Source organism: Cyprinodon variegatus, unplaced genomic scaffold (genome assembly GCF_000732505.1).
Source record: "Cyprinodon variegatus isolate N-32 unplaced genomic scaffold, C_variegatus-1.0 Scaffold67, whole genome shotgun sequence".
NCBI lineage: Eukaryota > Metazoa > Chordata > Actinopteri > Cyprinodontiformes > Cyprinodontidae > Cyprinodon > Cyprinodon variegatus.
This window is the reverse complement of record NW_015150520.1, coordinates 1,192,259-1,213,643: the sequence shown is the minus strand read 5'-3', so window position 1 is coordinate 1,213,643 and position 21,385 is coordinate 1,192,259. Positions and strand designations below refer to the sequence as shown.

General features: G+C 35.2%; 1 protein-coding gene across 1 annotated transcript in view; it reads left to right on the top strand.

Annotated features, from left to right (window-relative positions):
• The window catches only part of LOC107083001 (BMP/retinoic acid-inducible neural-specific protein 3-like), a 64,092-nt gene that overhangs the window by 17,894 nt on the left and 24,813 nt on the right, over nt 1-21,385 (top strand). Inside the window, exons 3-4 of the mRNA XM_015371927.1 lie at nt 5,829-6,019; nt 9,469-9,653. Of these exons, the coding sequence (XP_015227413.1) occupies nt 5,829-6,019; nt 9,469-9,653 (376 nt within the window). The remainder of the gene's footprint in view (nt 1-5,828; nt 6,020-9,468; nt 9,654-21,385) is intronic.

Here is a 21,385-nt window from a genome sequence, read left to right as displayed (position 1 = left end):
ATTATAAAACTAATCAATAAATGAATGAATAAATGTAAATTTCAGACAAACCAGGTAAAAATCACAAATGTTACACATGCAAATATTACTTATAATTTTGACATATACACCTGCAAGAATCCCTTCTACATCTTCATCGTGCAATTATTACCCATGGGCCACACGACCAAAATCATTGCAAAATTATTTACAAGGCCATCTACAGTGGCTAAGAGTACCCATTGATCTTCATCACCACTTCTTTGATTATATATATTTTTATATCTCATAACTGAACATTTCTTTAAACCAATTCTGAGTTTCTTCCATACATTTTACATGATTTATTGAAATGTGGATTATTTTCCTGTTTGTTCAAGCAACTCAGATTTTTTAATTTAGATTGTCCCTGTACTTATACACTCTATTTCTTTGCTAAAAAGAAAAAAAATGTATGCTGGATGATTGCTGTTTATTTCTTGATTCACCCCTTAATTGTGAGGTTTGAAATGCCGCCTAATCATATAATTTCAGCAAGGAGGAATGAAGAGTAGTCATTGTAAAAAGCCTTATGAATTATGCTGATTGGTCTTTCTGCTGCATGATAGCATCCATCCATCCATCCATCCATCCATCCATCCATCCATCCATCCATCCATCCATCCATCCATCCATCCATCCATCCAGAAATTCAGTAAAATTTGGTAATGATCCAAATCATGTGCAAGTTTAATCTATATATGTAAATCACAGTATGGGGCAAAAGCTGCTGCTTGGTGGAAGTCTGCACTCTCTGAATGCTTTTCTAGTATGTTTCTGTGACTAGTTGAAATGAGCTGATTTATTTATTTTTTTCAAAATGGAACCCATTGTTGTATTGCTTTAATATGAACAGTAAACAGTAATTATGTGTAATAACAAATAAGTCCACTAAAAAATAAGGAAACTGGTGGACTGGATTTGTATTATATTTTTTTTTTTATCTCAGTCACTTATTTGATTTTCTTAGTCTTTTGAACACACTTTGGGTTAAGCTTTCATAGAACAAATGAACGAAAACACTCCCTTTTGTTCCCCTAGCAGATACTAAACTGAGCATAGCCTTCACAGTAGTGCTCAGATGCATGTTTTATCTGCATCAGTTGGGTATTCAGTGTGTTGATTCCCTGATTTGTTACATTGGGTACTGCGAAGAGCCCTCAGGCAGCTTGTGCTTAGTGATGGATCTGAGACAGCTGTGCTATGATGAACAGAAAGAAAGGTACAACTGCTCTTCTCTGATCAGAGCCCCTGTAAGTCTGGCATCTCTTCTATAACTCTTTTGTTATCTAGCTCTGCATTGGCTTTCTCAGAGGAGGGCTGTCAGTCACAAATCGAGGGTTGGGAGCTGACCACATTGACCTGGTTGTATGAGATGAATTTGCATGCGTATGTACTGTCAATCAGTATCTATCTGAAAGAAGCGAAAAATGAAATAAATATTTACTTTTCCTAAAATGCAGACCCTTTTTGACATTTGTGTTGATGCAGACAGTAAGGTGTTCTGAAATGTACAAAAGTCTGTGGGTGTGTGTTCTTTTGTGTGTACTTGTTTGTGTTACCTGCTTATGACCGTTTTTGGTATATTTAGAAACCGTCTGAGGACCAACAGGCCTTGATGGGACCAAAGGCTGATCCTAATGTGCTTGAGCCTCATTCTGAATGTGAGAGAGTCAGTTTGAAGGTATGATGTGTTAAGGTTGGGTTTAGGAACATACTGGTAGTGGATAGGTTTAGGGTAAATGTTAAGGTTAGGCATAAACGCAATAACTGAAATGTATGTAAGTCACTGTAAAATCCTATTATGGATAGAAATGCAAACTAGTGTGGGTGTTATTGTATGTGTGAGTGTGATGCTAAGCTGTGAAACCGTTCATAAATGTCCATCATAGTGAGCCAGTGTGCTGATCAGCTCAGCTTAGCACACTCAGCTCTGCATCTTTATCCTAGCACTGCTTCTCTCTTTAGCTGGCCCCAGTGGATGGACACAAACACTAATGGCTGCTCGTTAAAGAGAAACACCGACATGAAAAAGGCTTTAATGAGCTGTTTTCTGTTTGTAGTTTGCTTTGGGGGAGGCAATGCTATTGGTGGGGGATTGATTGGCAGCAGTCCCACACCCATGGGGGTTATCAAGTTCTGGGAAAGAGCCAATGTTTTCTGCTGCATTGCTGTATGTATATGTCTGTATGTGTTTTGTTTTGTTTTGTTTTATTTTTGTTTGGTTGTTTTTTGGTTGTTTTGGGGTTTTTCGGTGGAATTTGGAGAAGAAAGAGCCAAGTACAATTAAATGTTTCAATTTGTTTATTTGATGAAAATATTTTCAAGAGTATGCAGCTTACACACAAAAAACAGCTTGCTTTTATACATTCAGGGAATGCAGTTTGAGGACATGTAAAGGCTTTAGCCTAGAACAGATACTTTATGTTTTGAACCAATGAAAAGCAGGGGCCTTTATGATATCAAACAGAAATGGCAGGCAAACATGGTTGCACAGAAGGACATACCTGCAGATTCAGTCTGTTTTCGCGGGACTAACCATCATTTTTATATCAAGCCTTTTAGCTTTTAGCTAGGAATATTTATTAGATTGTACATCTTGGTGTATCATATCTTTACGGCGGGTCCAGAGGTATTCACGTGATCCTCCCCCGGAAAATTTAGAAATGTAGTTACTGTAACTTTATTTCCTGCATTTTGAGGTGGAATGCATCTACCATTTTGTCTTTAATAAACACTGCTTTTCTCCTCATTATGGGGAGTATGTGTGCTTGACTAGAGGTAGACATGAAAACATTTTTAGGTACAATTTTATGTTTCATAGGTTAATCAAACAATCAGAAAGCGTAATGCTACATTCACACCACACTCGCTTTGAGCATTCAAAAAAGTGCCTACTGCTTAATTCTGCTTGCACACAGGTCAGAGATGCTCCTGAGGCGCATTAAGTAAAGTGTGTAAAGATGCATCTATTGCTTGTGCTGCTTCTGTGTTCAATGGCAGAGAGTCTCTTTGCTATATTTGCTGTGATAAGTGGGTAAAAAATAGGTTTAATATATTTTTATGCAAGAAAGTCCACCTCAACACATCGTCTTTTTAGTCAGTTAATCAAAATTAGAATTCTGCCTTAGAATATTATTTCTCTGTCAGAGCCATACCGACCCCCACATGCACCGTCACTGGGAATAAAGCACAAGCTGCCTCAGGCCTGGTCGCTTCTTAGGTTTTTTTTCCCTACTCTTCGTGGTGGCTGGAGATGTTAGCATTTTCAGGTACTGTATATGGCACAAACTGCAGGCACCAGAATAATAAAAGTGAACATATTTTAATGCCAGGTTTCGTCAGGTTTAGGTTAATTTAGGCATTAATATACTGTTTCAGTGGCGTGATCATAAGCGCCCTGCATCATCAGTGCTGTGTCTGTCTCCCTGCCAGCTCCCATATGAGCTTCTCTGATTGGTTGATATGGCACGTCAAGCAACAACACTCAATTTTTCCCACTTCATTAGCTGCTCCTTGTTAAATTAAGATTTGAGCGACATTTCCGGGGGAAAATTAGGGCATGCCAAAGCAGTAAATCCCCAAAACAAGGGCGTGCAATTTGTCTTTTTTTTTAGTAAAGGAAGTACAATTTACGCCTGTATGCATTGCTAGTTAAAAGCCTGGTGGACAGGAAAGATGTTTGCGCATTTCTTTCAACCAGATTTGGCAAGAGTTAGATTTAACAGTTAACTTTGCAATTGTGAAACAAATCAAGAATGTGATGTGTCACAACTGCTACTGCTGCTGTGATTGGCCGACATGTGCCACTTGGTGATTTACACATTCAGCTTTATGAATTGTTCCAAATGTCCCTCCCTTTTGCAAATACTTACCACAGGAGCCTTTCTATATGGATGTTGTGTAGAATTCAGATTGAACTACAGATAATAACCTGGTTTGTACCAGATTAGATATTTGGTAGGTTAAGATAAATGAATTAAAGAATTTTGGGGAGATTTACAAGAAGTGGATTGAGGCTGGAGCCTGTATTTTAAAGACCTCTATGCATAAATAATTGCTGCACTTGGCCTACAAAACCCTTAACTGGGCTAAGAAGAAAGAAAAGAAGCATTTGCTCAGTGGCCCAAAGTAATATTTTTAGATGAAAGTAATGTTAGCATTTTATTTAGAAATGTAGACTCCAGATCCTGGAGGAAAAGTTAGAAGGCACAGAATCCATGTGGCTTTAAGTCCACATGTGATTCTTCCACAGATAGTGAAGATACGGGGTTCCATTTGCTTCTGCTCTTTCACTTTGTTTATGAAGCCAGCAATTTACATTGCCATCTATTAGGAATTCTTTTACATGACCATGATACCAAAGGTGGTTCAATGACCATTTTTGAAATATTTCTATGTACATGTCTGCTTAACATGTGAATTTCAGGTCCTGAAATATACATTTCGTTGCTCTCTATTTGTGACAGTGTAATGGCAATAAAGTTAAATTCTATTCTGTTGTATTCTATTCTATCTATTCTATTCTATTCTATTCTATGAAACAAGTGAGAAAATATTAGGAGTTTTTCATATTTTAATTTCCAGATTGTACCAGAATTTTAGTTGTGTTTTGATTGTCAACAACAACAACATACAACGGACAATAAATCCCCAAATTATCCATACATTAGATGAAAGTGCCTCTAATGTAAAACTCTTTAGGTAGTCAGTTTGACTAAAACATGCTTAAAAAAAGTCACTCCAGTTATGATTTTTTACATGCAACCTTTTAGATAAAAAGCAACATCAATTTTTGATTGTCTTTTGAAAGATGCCTGTTTCATATCCTGTTAAAAAATCAATACAATGAAAACTATTTTAAGATGAATTTTTCATTGTTATAAACTAGTTTAGAGTTAAGTTGTGTGTGGGTCTACAACATGGTTTCTATTTCCATAAAATTCAACCTATGTACATTTTGCAAAGAGAGACCACTTACAAAAAAATGTGATATGCTATTTGCACCTCTTTGATCAAAAAGCCAGGTCCTCTGCCCAGAATCAATTCAGAGGTCTTACATTTTTCTCCTTGAAGGCGGAAAGAAGTATGTTTGCTAGCAGCTGTATTTGAATAGTGCTAATCTACGCATCAAGCAACAGTATTCAGTCTGCACTCAGATGATAAAGACAGCTGGCATTCTCCAAGGCCAGGCTGAATATCAATAAACCACATATTAAGCCAACTCAATCCGAAAGAGGCACCAAAAAGCAGCAAGACATCCATGATTGCTGCCCTTTTTGGACACAGTGCCTCAAAAGCTGGCTCAAGATGAGAAAAAAAACGATAGAACGATCATTTAAAATTGGTTCAAACACAACACTTTTTCCACTATGGTGAAAACCAATTACTTTAGCTGCAGCTTGAAACTGCATGAGATTGCTCTTAAAATGGTATCACATAATATTCATTTAGAAGTCATCATATTTTAAGTGTGTCTTGGTGGGAATATGAACGCAGTTTTCAGTGTGATTAGCATTTACCTGCTCACTTCAAAAGGAAAAAAATAACAATATTTTAAAAAATGAAGGGAAAATATTTTCTAGACTATAGCCTCGTTGTATTTTAGGAAAACTGTCTAAAAGCAGATTAGCTTTTTTGGCTAAGTTTTACCAAAAATCTGACCTATATTGTGTAAGTCAATATGAAACATCTGCTTTTTTTCTGTAATCTCTCTCATATGAGTCTCATTGCATCATTATATTTTAGCACCATTGTTTTTCTTCTGTGTCTTTCTCTCACATAGAGCATGTTTTTATGTGATATTTCAGGGAATTTGGCCGTTGGAAGGTGAACAGCTTGGCCCTAGAAAGACAAGAAAACAATGGCTTTTCATTGCCGCTGGACCCAGAGTTCCTCCAGACCATTCGGCATCTGGGCAGGAGGCCCACTCTCAGAGCCATCACTGACAACATCATAAGGAAATACGGAACTCACTTCCTGCTTTCTGCAACACTTGGAGGTACAGCAAATCACATGTAGTGTTTCTTTTTGGTGTTACTACCCTAAATGAATACAAATTGAAAAAATAAAAAGATAAAGGCCACATACTGTATGGGGATTTTAAAGGTCAAGGCTCAGAACATCTGTTGCATTTTACACATGGTGTTGTTTTTTTCAAAATATATACTGATCATTTTACAAATTTTGTCATTTCTAAAATGAATAAGAAATCACACACAATAGCACAATGCAAAGTTGATGGAAATTGTCCAAAGAGTAAGTTAAAAAACAGAAATTAAAACCAAACGAAAAGCATTGTCAACTTCCACACAGGAGGGTGAAACCGACAATCTAGAATAGAATAGAAAATCCTTTTATTATTTCACAATTGAGGAAATTGTGGATTTATTTAGTGAATAATTTAGTTAATTACAAATAATCAGTGAATTTACAAATAATAATAATTTTGATTTTTTTTTTCTTTAGATAACCATGTCATTGACACCCTGAAACAGCTTTCATGATGACCAAAAATGAGACACTGACTCTACTGACTGTATGAAATTATTTGTAGTTGTTTGGGCTCACATTCCCTTGTTGAGCATGCAAAAAATGTCTTTGAAGTTCCTGTTGACAAAAGAAATGCCACTGGATCCTTTCCAGAACAATAGATCTAAGTTACCCAGAAAGCAACGTGCGGCGTAGCTTCTATGGCCATTGTGTGCACAATCTCCTCCCTTTTGCTCCTTTTCAGACTTCTTTCATCTTTTATATTTGTGTGGAACCTCTCAAATGATGAAAACCAGCAGTGTTAAAAAATGAAATCGCAGTGTTGCCCATTATCTGCTGGAAACTAACAGAGAAACATGACTTTTGCAGCATGTCAGACAGCTCAAGGCACTGCCACTATCCTGTTTTACTCATGCCCTATGGAGGTTTGTTAATATTTCAAGCGACTTGCCAAAAAACATGATGTGTATTCTAAAATGATGTTAACTCTATCTTCATTAAATATGTACAATGCTAAACCCAATACATAATACAGTAGTCCCATCCCTGTTTTAATGTCAGTTTTAAACTTCTTTGAAGTGCTTCTTTTTATGTGAATTATGTTCATTTTAATCATCTGTGGGTAAATATTAGAGCTGAGGCTTTATTGCATGAGTTTGATTTAAGGGTTAGGGTTTAAAAAATGTATGACTTTAATAGCGCTGTGGTATGTTATCCCATGTTACTTGTGAAATATAATACAAATAAGTTAATATAACTGTATGTAATTGCAGTGATAATGATCTGTGAGCTGCATATGCTCCCCTTTATCTTTTAGCCATATACTGTAGGAGAGGGCAGTGTACTATGCTGTCCAGTTATGTGATTAAACTGCAAAGGATAAAAGGAGTGTGAGCAAAATTAAACACTGTTTTTAAGGGGAAATTTCACATATAAATTTACTTTTTCAGTGAATTTAAAGGTTTAGTTTATTGCCTTTTGGTGAATTATGCATCATTCATTCAGGTGGGGAGTTGTTAAGACAAAATTTGCATTTGTACAATAATCCATTGACTGATATGAGATATAAGAGTGACACAGGGTGAGGACTTCTACGTAATGAATACAAAATTCCTGTGCTTTTAAATTTCGAAAGTATCAAGCTTTTTTAAGCGTAGTAGCATTTTTTTCCTAGCACTGCATACAACATCTGCATTGTGTGGATTAAATTGTTTATCTGTATTCTTAAAAAAAAAACAAAAAAACAATTTATCCCAGCAGCATCTTATTCAGGTATTATCATAACACTGTGTCTGTAATGGAAAGAACTTTGGCTTTATATTCCATACATTTTTTGTGTTTAAAGATTCTTATGCACAGTTAAGTATCTAGTGATCTTAATTTTTGAGATATTAAGCTATTTACATTGACCCGGAGAGGCAAATCAAACAAGCAGCTAAAGAAACCAAGTTGTTTTACTGAATTTGCAGGATTTAAAGAGGAGAAAATCTTAGATTTAGTCCCTTCTCGATATAACTTTCTCAGTAACTTGTGGAACTTTTGCATTTACCAGTCAGTATCTGTGAAAACTCCTTTATGGGGTTTGTTTGTCCATTTACTGTAATAGTACAACATCTGGTGTGTCAAAGCAGCCCAATAGCTTTGACAAAACAGCCCTTTCTGACACCCAGAGAATAAAATAGATCAAGTGTTACAAATCCAGCATTTTCATCCGTAACTGCCAGCCTAAAGTCTTCTTTTTCTCCTTCTGCTGCTTCATTTTTGGCAAAGTACCAACACTTGTAGATCAGTGGAACAGCATGAAGCTGTGAACTTCAGTGTACAGTTGTGTTTTTGCTTCACAAACAGGATAATCTAGTTCTCTGAAACAAAATTATAAAACAGCAGACTGAGCACAAAACTTAACACTGCCTATGAGAAACAAAAAGAAAGAAAATGCACAGCAATACATAACATTTTCTTAAAGTTAGAAGATACACAAAGGTACTTCGAAATTCTCATAGGCGTAAAAACTGATTTGCAATATTTTCTTGAAATAATCTACAAATCAGCCAGATATAAAATTTGAATTGTTTTTCCCTTAATTAACTCTGATTTATAGCAAGCAGGTTACATACAGGAAAATCTTTTTTTCTATACTTAAAGCATGTTAAAGAAAGTCCTGCAGTTTTTTCTCTACAAATCCATCGACCAACAGCGTGTTTTTTATACTGTGTTTGATATTATTTTACAAGTTGAGTTACACTAAACTAAATATTTACCACGTTTACTATCATTCATAACTAGGGAAAAAATATTGTAATTTTTTCCTTTGGTAGCATCTAAAACTTCTACGTCAGTCAAAGAAAAAAAAAAACGCTAAATTTAACGTGGACCATAAAAATCTTTTATGATAGATGCATGTATAAAGGAATACATGCTATAAGAGGAAAACATAACAAACCCCGTCTCATGAGTAAAATCATATTTCCTAACTCTGCCCTAAACTACGTTCCAATCGCTTATTTCAAGTTAGAAGAGCTGTTTTTCTTTAGATGTGTTAACTTGCAATCAAACACTGATAATCCATTGTCTTCTGCAAAGGAAAACCGCCTGGCCCATAAAACCTAATCCCATTAGAACTGATTCCTTTTCATCGATCTTTCACTCCTTACACAATCTGTCAAGAAGCTGTCCTCTGAGAGCTTTTGCTCATTTTTATTGAAAGATATGTTCTATGAAGTATCTGGAGTTATGCTTTTTAGCACCACTTATCACATCAAGATTTAAGCTGAAATAAAATCAACAAATTTGGGTTTTCAGCCCCTATCTCACCCCGTTGTTTCTGTTTTTATGTGATGGTTACCTACATGGGGTCAGCTTAGCTCATCTAAATTAAAAATATTATGTGTTCATAGGAGTATGAATCATTAAGAAAGAAGCTATTGTATCTGTCCCTGTCTGTCTCTATACCTGCAGGGGAAGAGTCCTTAATGATCTTTGTGGACAAGCGGAAGTTGAGTCGGACATCTGAAGCGGGTGAATCCAATGGCACAGCTGTGACGCTGGAAGCTCTGCACCAGCTGGCTGCCTCCTACTTCATAGACAGAGAGAGCACCTTGCACAAGCTGCACCACATCCAGATTGCCTCTACTGCCATTAAGGTAAAAGCATTCTTCCCACCAGGCTTCTGATGAAGACAAAAGCACTATTGTTGGATCTTATTTGAATAGTGATTAAAGCCCTTGCATTGAAACTTTTAAATGGATAACATTTGTTTTAATTGTATAAACTTTATAGTTGTATTTTAATCTATTTTATCTTAATACTTTATTCATTTGCTAAGCAGCAAGGGAAATCAAGGCTACCACGAGGGCATCAGACGTCATATCAGTAACTGTACAATTAGCAGATAAGGCTTATTTTAACAAATGCATCCGAACAATTTAGCAGAATACAGTTTTTGTTGTCTTTTTTTGAAGTAAAACGTTTTTTAATTAAGTGGACAAATTTTTGTCCACTTTATTAGCTAACATTTTCTTTATAATATATCAACTAATTTTAGCAGCATGGCATCCAATAAACATAAAAAACCCAACAGATACCGACTGTCACATTGTCTTTTATTTTTACTAAGTTCCAGACTTCAAGTATCTATTGCTGACTAAATGAAGTGGTATACTTGTGTGCATCTCCTGGGGAAAAATCCTAAACAAGTTAAATAAACCCCAAACTCAAACAGTAAATCTAGTATTCTTCCTAGTTTAACACAACAATGGAGGGTAAACTAACACGAGCTCCAAATATCTAACACAACTTCTTAAACAGACTTGGTTAACTGCACTCAAAAGCTACAATGTATGCACAGACTAATAAACTAAAGTTACTTTCTTGCTGCATTTAATTAATGAGCCATTAAAAATGCATGCACTTTCAGACCTCCTAATGTTCTAGCTAGAAATGAGAGACACTACCTTTAATGGGGCAATCAATTAATTGCTGAATAAATTTGCCAAGAAAATTATGTACAGCTGCAAATTTTGTTTTCTACATTTCATACATTTATCTTACAAAACGTAACACTAAAGCAAAGATAAATCAATTGCTGACATTTCTCAAGTATTGTGTTATTTTTCTCATCACGATTGTTGATTTATAAAATGTTTTAAAACCCTTAATGCTCTACTGTACAATAGTTATTGATAATATTATTAATAATAATAATAATAATATGATGGTGATAATGATTATAATAATTATTATGTTACAAAAGCAAAAGAATACAATGTTGACAGTATTAACAATTAAATTAGGATATACTATACATAACAGACATACATTCATTTATTTTTATTAGGTGCTAACCACAACCTTCAACCTTTAAGGAATAAAAAAAAAAAAAACACATAGTCTCTTGGATCCTCCCTAAAGCATACATGAAAAGGCTAATTTTGGCAACCATTGACTTGTTAAAATAAGATATAAAGTAGAACCTAAGTACATATGAGGCTATAATTTGATGAACAAAACAGGGGAAAAAAATCTTATGTCATCTTATGAAGTGTATGCTTCTTGGAGGGTGGTGTCAAACAGGAGGTAGAACATTTTCAAAGTTATTAGAAAGTTATTGAGAAGAAGTTGACCTGAAGTGAACTTTGGTAAGTCTGGGGACTTAGTACAGTTGAAAAGTGAGAAAGGAAATTAGATTTGCAGCACCCCAGACCTAGAAAACGCACAAGTTCCCTTTCGATTGCTGACACAGGGTACTGCATAAAAGTAGAAACTTCAGCTTAAACTGGGCTCACACATCCACGCACAACGACCTTCTCTAAGTAGGCAACAGTTTCCTCTTCAAACTCCCACTTTGCCTGTAAATGTACAATGAACTAATAATTGTTTACGTAATGATTCTGAATTCTTCTGCCGAGTATTTTAGTGAAATATATTGTTGTAAAATTTAATCTTTCTGCCTACAGAAAGATATCCCAATGTTTAACAACTGAAAAGAAAAAGAAAAAATAGGGATTGATTAACTAATCATTCCCTATTTTTTTAAAGTTCAACAGCCAGAAAGTTATCTAAATTCATGAACATTTTTGATCATTAAAGGTGACTGCATGGTCAATTTGCCTAGTAACTAGTAACTGCCTAGTAACGAACTTGTACCTTTGACTAGAGAATGGAATAAGTACCAAAATTACTTTTTGGGAAAAGTAGCTACTTTTTTAAATTTTTGTTATGTTTTAAATATGCAATATAAGATAAAACTTGTCATCTTTCTAATTCATATAAAAAACACATCAGCTATGCAATCATTAAGCATGTATATTATATCACCCTTAGTTTTTTTCTGCAGAAATATTTTATGTTTTTTGTTGTTTTTTATATTTAGATGATTACATTAGCTTTGCTAGTTTTGTTGCAAACATCACATGTTGTGAAATGCAAAAAATATATGCATGCTCAACTAGCTTAAAATAGTTGAACCAGGAGGGGACATAAGGCAGAATATTTTTTTATTGCTCTTTCATGTGTATATTCATAAGCTCACATATGGGGCAGCATGCTCTGCATGTAAAGATATGCTTATGATCCAAATATCACTCTGCATCTTCTACTGCTTAATAACTTAGTGGTGAGTTCATTCATCACTGTGTCAGTTGTTATCAGAGCACATGAACTGAATAAGCTGAGTTTGTCGTTCTCACAAACATCTCTAGGTTTTCTGAGGAAATGTTTCTTTGTCACAGGACTATATTGTGCTGTCACCTGCTTGTGGCAAACAACAGATTAATGCCACAGAAAACAAATAATAATAGTAAACCTTTGCAGCATCAGTTGGTGGAACTATTTGCTCCCATTGCAGGTTTCTTTTCTATGCCTATCTACTATTGCTTTGACAGTTTTTAGACTGGATGTGCGTCCGCAGTATGCACTTACCTTACTGAATTAGCCATATTTATTGTTTTAAGACCCTTCCTGTAAATATGCAGTTAATGGGTTTGATTGGTAGTTAGTGCTATGGTTATGCATGGTGGAGGATTGTTAAGTTTGTAAGGGCTAATGTGCTAGGAACAAATATTTTAATCATATGAAAATACATGATATCAAATCAATATGTATGAGATCGTTCAGCAAACAAAGAATGTCTTATTCCTGTAGAATAGTATTTTAAATTCAATAGAAAAAAAACAATAAATAAATGTGTAAAACATTTTTTAGAAGATTTTTTTTTTTTTTTTTAAGATTCCTTTAAAGATCCCTTTACCACAGGTAAATTACTTATGGAAGTTGCAGAAGAAATAAAAGCACAATTGCAGCTTATGGTCTAAGGTTTTTTTTCCCTTTGTGGAAGTTCATATATGGACCTAATTGTTTATGGCTAACAAATTAAGGTTGAAGGAACTAATTGTGTTCTGTTCTGTGTTTAAATTAGATGCATTTTAAGGACAATGGTTCATGACATCATACACTAAATAACATATCAGTCATGTTGTAACTCATTTGCATCATGTCCTTTTTACTTCTTTTTGTGATATACCGCATTATCTTCCAATCTGTTTGTAAACATTACGAAATTTATTATGGTCAAATTATCAATACAATTATACTCCATATTTTTCTCTCTTCAGGTCAAAATGAATATGAAATTTGTCAAAGTGTGAAAGGCGAAAAAATTTCTGCAATAGTAACAGGCTACAGCAAAAGTAATTTCTATTACAGTGCAAAATGAGATGTTTCCAAAAAATAAATAGATAAATAAATAAATATACATAATTTACTTTAAAGAGAATTTGGAAGCTTTCTTTGTGAGGTTTCACGCCAAAATGTACCGCTGTTTATTTGTTCTAGTAGTTCAGGAAAAACTTGCTACTTCAAATAATCACTTTCCTGAAATTAAGAAGCATGATTATATATAGCAAGCTAATAGTCACCTGCATCTTTTACTTTGGATTACTGAACAACAGGTACATTTGTTTACTCATGCTAATATAATTTAATTAAATCTATGTTTAATATGATCTTAACATCAGAGGCATTATTTAGAACAAATCATAAAAATAATGGGGAATGTTATATTGTCACATCTTTATCCCATTGTCAACCAAAAATATTACAACCTAATACCTAATATTGTTTTTTTGTATTTGTAGACTTCTGCTATCACTGTTTAAAGACTGAGGTCAGGTAGAGCAGGTTATATTTCACGTGATATGTGAGGATTCAAACTTGTTTTTTTTATTTTATAAGAAAATAGGAGTCTCTCAGCAAATTAAAAAGTAAACATATATGGAGCATATAACATATTAATTTTGAGTCCTATACTGTATGCTGGAATATAGCTGCTCTTAACATTATCAACATTATGAGGCTGCTGATTCTGCTAAACCCAGGTTATTTGAAAGCACACTGAGATGGCATCTCCGTCTCTCAGTGTAAGGAATAACACAAAGGGCAGTTCCTTATTAAAGCAAATTTAGCATCCAAAAATCTGAGATTAATCTCCTCTAAACTGGTTTTAGGCTTAAGTAACCCTGGTGATCTGCCCATGTTGAAGGAGCTGCATTTGTGACACTAAAAACTTTAGCCTCTGCATGCTGTAGTAACCCATTTAGCTTGCTCTGTAGTAACCCATTCATGTTATTATACTTGATACTTTCACATTTCACTTAGACCTAAAATATAGGGGAAGTGGTGAAAATCATAATGCCAGAAAGCACATAAAGGGTATTTATAAACTTTTTTTTTCTTTTTTTTTTTTTTTTTAACCTTGTTTCCAACATGTGTTTAGTACCAAAACCTTTTTCTATTTTTCTAAATTCTTTTTTTAAAGTGCCAGCAAAATTGTTTTATATATCCTGTAAATGTATTATTTAAATGCATTAATGAGTAATATTCATTAATACAGACAATTTTGTTATTGTTTATAGACTTAATCAAATCCAAAAAAAATTCTAATAAAGAAAAATGAATCCACAGAAAGTAAGTATATTAAATCTTCAGTACGAATATAACACTGAAATATCCTGCCAATACGCATGCACCTCTGAATACAATTCAGTTTTCTATTATCCTTAGCCAGCATTTTCTATTACACATGATGGTCACATTGTTGGAACATAATGTTGTGAGTGGGTGGAAACATACATTAGGATCTCTTAGCTCTCTGTTTGCACGGTAGACATGTAACTATTCTCCTCTTTCAGTCTTTGCTACATTGAGCTTGAAAAACGAGATTGTCTGTCTTTTTACTAGCTGCAACCCATTTTTCATTGACCTATCCTTTGTGATGCTCCACTATAGAGTCCATCAGAGATAAAACTGTGGTTTCTCTAAAGTGACTTGGCAGGGGGATGGGGAGCCAATTTGGCTTCCACCCCTGAACCAGTGCTGCTAAAACCCCCTCTGATTGAGATGGATAGAGGGAAAAGCCCTTAGCAATACATTTATTTTACTGCATTTCAGGTGACTAGTATTAAATATTCACAGAATCAGCTGCAACTATTATTCCAAAAAAGGCTTGCTTATGTTTCCTAAATCAAGATAGATGCCAAAACAAAGCAGCCTTAGAGGAGAGTGTTACTCCCCTGGTTGTTGGAGATAACATTTTTAAATAGCAGGAAAGCCTGCCCTCAAAGCCTGCAGGACCAAGCACAGCAACAGAAAAAATAATCAAAGAAAAGAAAAGAATGAGATAGGAGGTTAAAAAATGGCACTGCTGTTACACAGTGGGATGAATCAGTTCTTCCATTTCAGTAATTTCCTTTGAGAGCCACCATCATTTGTCAAACACTGTGTGGTATGATTTAGGGTGTTATATGCAACTGAACAGACAATATGAGACATAGACATAAAAAGACTTTATCTAGAGGGCAGTTTTGGAAAAGTTTAAAGAAGCAGTGAGTTCACAGGAAAAAAAAATGTTTTGAGAACGGTCCCTTGTGCATAGAAAGATGAATTAAATGGAAAAGTTTAAGACAAAAAAATTTAAATCAAAGTTTTGGGAAAGGGAATCTCAGTTCTAATATGAAGTGTCACTCTTGAGTGTTTAGTCAGTCATGTGGTATCACACCTCATTTGCCTCAATCAAAGTAAGACTAAAAATATTTGAGGCACTGTGAAGGATCTTAAAATGGCCCCCCTTTTAAAAATAATGAATCTCCTGGTATTAGTCCCAAAATCATATTCAGATATTCAAGTGTATTTTAAGTTTAAGTTCTTCCTGTCCTTTTACCTTTAATTCTGTTGCAGCAGAAAGAAGTAAGACATTGAAAGCAACAACAAAATAAATACTGTAAAATTTTGTCTCCATGGCACGTTCTCACTGTTACGTTCTGAAAAATTTAGTTTTTAGCTTTAACCCAGCTTAACTTCGCAGGATAATGAGTTCATCCTGCAGAGGTTGATGAATAAATAAATCAGATTTTATAAATCTGCAAACTTTCTGCTTTTATCATTGATTTTGGTTTTTAATCACAGGTTCAGCCTGTTGACTAGCATTTGGATATTCGAATAAACCAACATGATTGTGAACTAAAAACCCTGCTGGTTAGTGTTTTCTATCCGTTATATAACTGGATTTTATCACCATACACCCTCCTGTTGAACTTTCATATTTGACCCTGTATATAAGCTGTGGGATTATGACACCACATACAAAATTAAATTCCAATGTGTCCTGCCATTTCTTAAATATATTTATAAGACAACTGCCAACTTCCTTCTGCCTGCTGTTTTCCTTCTGTTACCATTTTCCTTGTTTTCTGCTTTTATGCTTTGCGTCTAGCATAAGCACGGCAACTAAGTAGGTTTGCAGCTTCAAAATCCTAAAATAAAGAAAAGAACAACAAAAACGTATCATTAATGCAAATGTGGATTTACACACTTCCCAGTTCTGCCGTGATTAAACTAAGAACTATTCTTCAAGGTGCAGCAAATGAGGCAATTTTGAGATGAGGGATGATTACCATGGAATATTAATGCTGTCTTGTACATTATTTTCCTCCAGCAGGCAGAAAATGCAGCAATTTCAAATCCTTTGTTGCTTGAACAGAAACCACAACATGCTTCCTCTCTAACCATGTGTTCTGTATAGTGGGATTATTCATATGAGGATTTTTGCACTGGTGCTGAATCTTAGTTAATGCAATGTTATCTAACTGTTCTTATGATAATATCGAGGCCCTTAGATTATGAAATAATACGTGGCCATCTGAACCATCTTTGCACATTCTTAAACTACCATCCATTTTATGGGAATTTTGATAGAAACAGTCTGGTTTACTGAGATTTATACACATTATTATGAACTTGTGGGATAATTATTTTTTTAATCAAGTAAATTTTACTAAATTTGTTAGACTTTTACTTTACTTTTAATTTTAACTCAATTAAATTTAACATCTTAGATATACACTGCATTCACTTATGCAGAAGTATTTCAACAAATAGCAGTAAACTAATCTATTTCAGTCAGCTAGCATTATTTTATTTTCTTGATGCATAACCAACACTTATGTTTGAACTTAGTAACTGTTTTTTTAGCATAAAACGAGAAACTGATCTCAGAACAGAAATGTTTTCTATGTGCACAAACCTTTTGATGAAAAAACTGCAAGACACCATCATATTTGCATCAGCATCAAACATTACAACACTTTAACTTTTGTATCAAATATTAGCTTAATTGAGATATGTAAAGGAAAGCTTGGTGTTTACACCTTTAAGCTTTCTCTCCCCTAATCTTTACTGTAAAGAAATCACTCAGAGCAAATATTTTAAATAACACTTTATAATAGGTATTAAATTACTATGACAGGTGACAACAGTTTTTTGCAGAAATAGTAATCTTACTTAGACCAGAGAAATGGCTCGTTTTACAGATGGCAGCACTTACCACCAGGCTCACTTGTTCGACAAGTCAGCCCCGAATACTAGTTAAAGAAGCATTTTATACACACAGCCTGCCACATCATCACATCGTTACTTCATACACGTTCGTAAATGAGCATACATCCCTGGCTCCAGTCATATCAAAATATTACACAGTGTTTTTAGATCAAGGGTCAAGAGATATTTTGCAATCAAGAATTATCCACTCTGTTTGTGCTCTCATTACATTCCCAAATCTTGTCCTAATAAGAGAAACTACTTGGAAAAACATGAGTCTTTGTCATAAAACTGGAAAGATGGACCCAGTATTCTGACGAGTTGGACAGTGGGAAGTTTTAAAACGTTTAATGACAGAAATTAAAACAAAACTGAACAAAAAATAAACACGGGCTGTTGTGGATAAAGCTTGGCATGCACGCAGCTACAGCTTATAATATACAATGAAACCGAAGGGTTTCGTCGTACCACCAAGTAGCCAGGATTACGGCACTACAACTGACCTCCCCCACATTCAGAGCAAAAACCCTTAGGGCTATGCGGAGAAGTGCCAGAAACCGAGCTCCCCCCCTGCACACCGAGCCCAAACCCTGGGGGCCGAGTGGCGAAGAGCCGGGACATTACAAGAAGACAGGAGACAAACAACATGTTATTTAACTGACTAAGACAGAAACTGTGCAAAAATCAGCATAATTATAATGACTTATTAAGGTTGTTGGGAACAGTGATGATTATAAAGTCTTACAGCTGCTGGGAGGAAGGATCTGTGATAAAGCTTTTTGGTGCATTTAAGGTGCATCACCCTGTCCCTAAAGGAGCTTTCCAGTTCGGCAACAGCTTGATGTATTGTGTGGGATACATTATCCAACAGAAATGTTAATTTAGTTAGGATCCTTTTGTTTCCCACCTCCTGTACTGAGTCCAGAGGGCATCCACTCACAGAGCTGGCTTTCCTGATCAACTTATCCAGCCACTTTCTCTCAGCTACAGATAAGCCACTGCTCCAATAGGCAGCTCCATAGAAGATGGCTGATGCCACAACAGAGTCATAGAAGGTTTTTAGGAGCGACCCCCACACCCCAAAGGGCGTCAGTCTCATCAGCAAAATGTGCCTTCTTTTAGAGTGCCTCAGTTTTGTGAGTCCAGTCCAGTTTGTTTTCCAGGTGAACAAAGACCAGGTACTTATAAGAGTCCACTACCTCAATGTCAATTTCCTGGATGTTCACCGGTGTCGGTAGGGTGGATCTGCTTCAGCAAAAGTAGACCAGAATCTCCTTTGTTTTCCCTGCATCAATCAGAAGGTGGTTTTCTGTCACCAAACCAGAAAGTTCTGGGTCCACTGTCTGTACTCTGAGTCATCCCCACCTGTGATGATGCCAACTATGGCAGAATCATCAGAGAATCGTGGGCACTGCACACAAAGAAAAAAGAATGAAAAACAGAGCTTTCCAGAAAAACCTGAGCTCCATTATGTTAGAAAGAGTATGATACAAAGTCACACCAAACATGAAAATAATAAAAAAATATAGATGGAACTAAACTCAGGAAAATAAAGGGTGCTGCTAAAACAGACGGCCTGCTCTTTGCTGAACGGAAGAAATATGTTTGTTCCCAAAATTCTTCCTGCATCTCGATCACTTCTTAAACTAATTGATCAATTCAGAGTCTTGTATGGTCTCCTCCACAGTCTCTTTGGATCTCCATGTTGTCCAATGACGCTGAAACCACATGGTGATCCCCATGGTGTGCTCACATCACAGTCCAGCAATCCGTTCCTCCAGGATACCCCCAAAAATATAGTAAAACATTTTAGATGTCAATATACAGAATTAGCACATATTAATTATCCATGCTGACTGCTCCTCTACAGAAGCTCGACTAGGTAGGTTAAAAGGGTTGGATTCATCACTGCAGAGAAGTCTTAGCTGACCATTAACACAAGAGCTAACTATTCTAAAAGGTGCTAGGCAAAAGAGATACCACACTTACCTAATCAGACATATTTTTGATTATCTGATTTAATCTAGTAGGGTGAATATGGTACTTTATTCACAACTAATTCCATGATCTCTTTGTCCCCTGGTCCAAGGGGATCTGCTATGAGATTCCAAAGAACAAAGGGAAACTGTTGGATTTTGCAACATTGCAATGTAGTCATTTGCTCTAAAACTGGAAATTAGAGGTGTAGTGCACATAGTGGCTAAAAGCTATGGAGTCTTGCTTTAAGTTTTAAAAACAGCTGTGCACTGTTCAGTATTTTTAGTTTTTGAAGTGAGAATCACATCAAGGTTTGCAGTGCAGTTCTCCCTTACTGAGAAATAATCAAAAAAGTGAGGAAAGTGTCACACTGCAGCTCCATACGCATTCCACTTAATTTAATCAATGTTTCAGCCCTCAGGCCATCTTCATCTTGATTCAGAGCTTGATCAGTGTGATTAAACACAACCAGCAGAGGGAGGCCTGAGGGCTACATCAGAATAAAAGTGATGTTTAATACACTTTAGTGCATGAAACTTTGCAGGCCTCTTCAAAAGGCAATACTTCCCTGGCAAGTTTGAAAGACGGTAGACATGAGAGGATTTTTAGGGTTAATCTCTGTGGTAAAAGAAAAAAAACAAAGCTTGCTTTTGAAAATAAATCAAGAGAAGTAGTTAAGAAAACTGTTACATATAAAAAATTATTTCATAAATACACAAGTTGGGAGATGTACAGTAAAACATAAATTTAAAGAGCTTTTTTTAAGCAAAAAATTCGCAAGAGAAGGGAAGCAACTCAGAACAAAATGTCTAATTACTAGAGCAAAGAATAACACTCTAGCTTTGGTTGGTAAAATACTTCTCAGAAACGTGTTTTAAAAATGTTATACTCATTACAATTGCATGTTTCAGGAATAAATCTAGCTTGTAAAAATGACTATATTGATGTTCACAGTTCCTGATTGCAACTGTAATTATTGGATTATTGGAAAGCCAATAGGTTCAGCACAGGAGAAATTATCTGAAAGGTCATGTTCACAGTTTAATAGCACATTGACACAGACATGTGAGGTGCCTTCTGAAAGGATTCACAGCTGTACTCACTTTTTCCATGTTTTATTACGGTTGCAGACTTCCGTTTTTGTCATTTCGGTTTTAAACATAGGCAACATTATTATTAAATGAAAGATAGAGGATACATGGTTTTGAATATGTCATAATATATATGTTATATAATACTATTTGGAAACTGTGGTAGCATTGTGGATCAGAAGTGTTTGCCTTTCTTACTAGCATAATATCTCAAGTTCAATTAGGTTATTGTTAAGAATATCGTCCCTCGGAGTCATGCTCAAATCATGCCATGGATTGGATTTAAATATGGACCATTGCTGGGACAGAAATTAGCTTTGATCTTAACCATTCCTTGGGAACTGTAGCGCTTGCTGTACTGTTTGAGAGTCGTCTTTTTGAGACAGACAGTCTCGATGCTGTCAAACTCTTGTAGGTGTTCTTCCAGAATTGCTTGTATATTAAGCTCTATTCATCTTTCTATATTACTTAGAGTAGCTTCATTGTCGAGCTCTGCCAGGTTAACATATTCTTTTTCTATCTCCTTAGTAAAACCCTATGTCATTGAATATTGATTAATTCTAATTTAGGTTCCCTGATGGGATATTAGTCTTCATAATATTAGTGCTAAAGCAGTGAGACACAGATTGATTTAAAAAATATGCTGGGAAGTTAAAATTGTAATTTCAAGAGTCATATTTAGATTGTAAACAGACATCAAACAGCAGACCCTGAGGACAAACTGACATACTTAACAAGTCACATCCATTTTATGAACATTACAACCACTTCCTTTAGGAATGTGCAATGAATACTAAATTAAATGCAGCGTTTCCAACAAAGTTAGTACAAGTATGTTGTGCTGCATTCTGGTAAATAAATGATTTTCTTACAATCTAATCCATGTCATTTGTTCTTCATTAGGAATGAAAAAATGTAATTTAATAACCAATTAATTT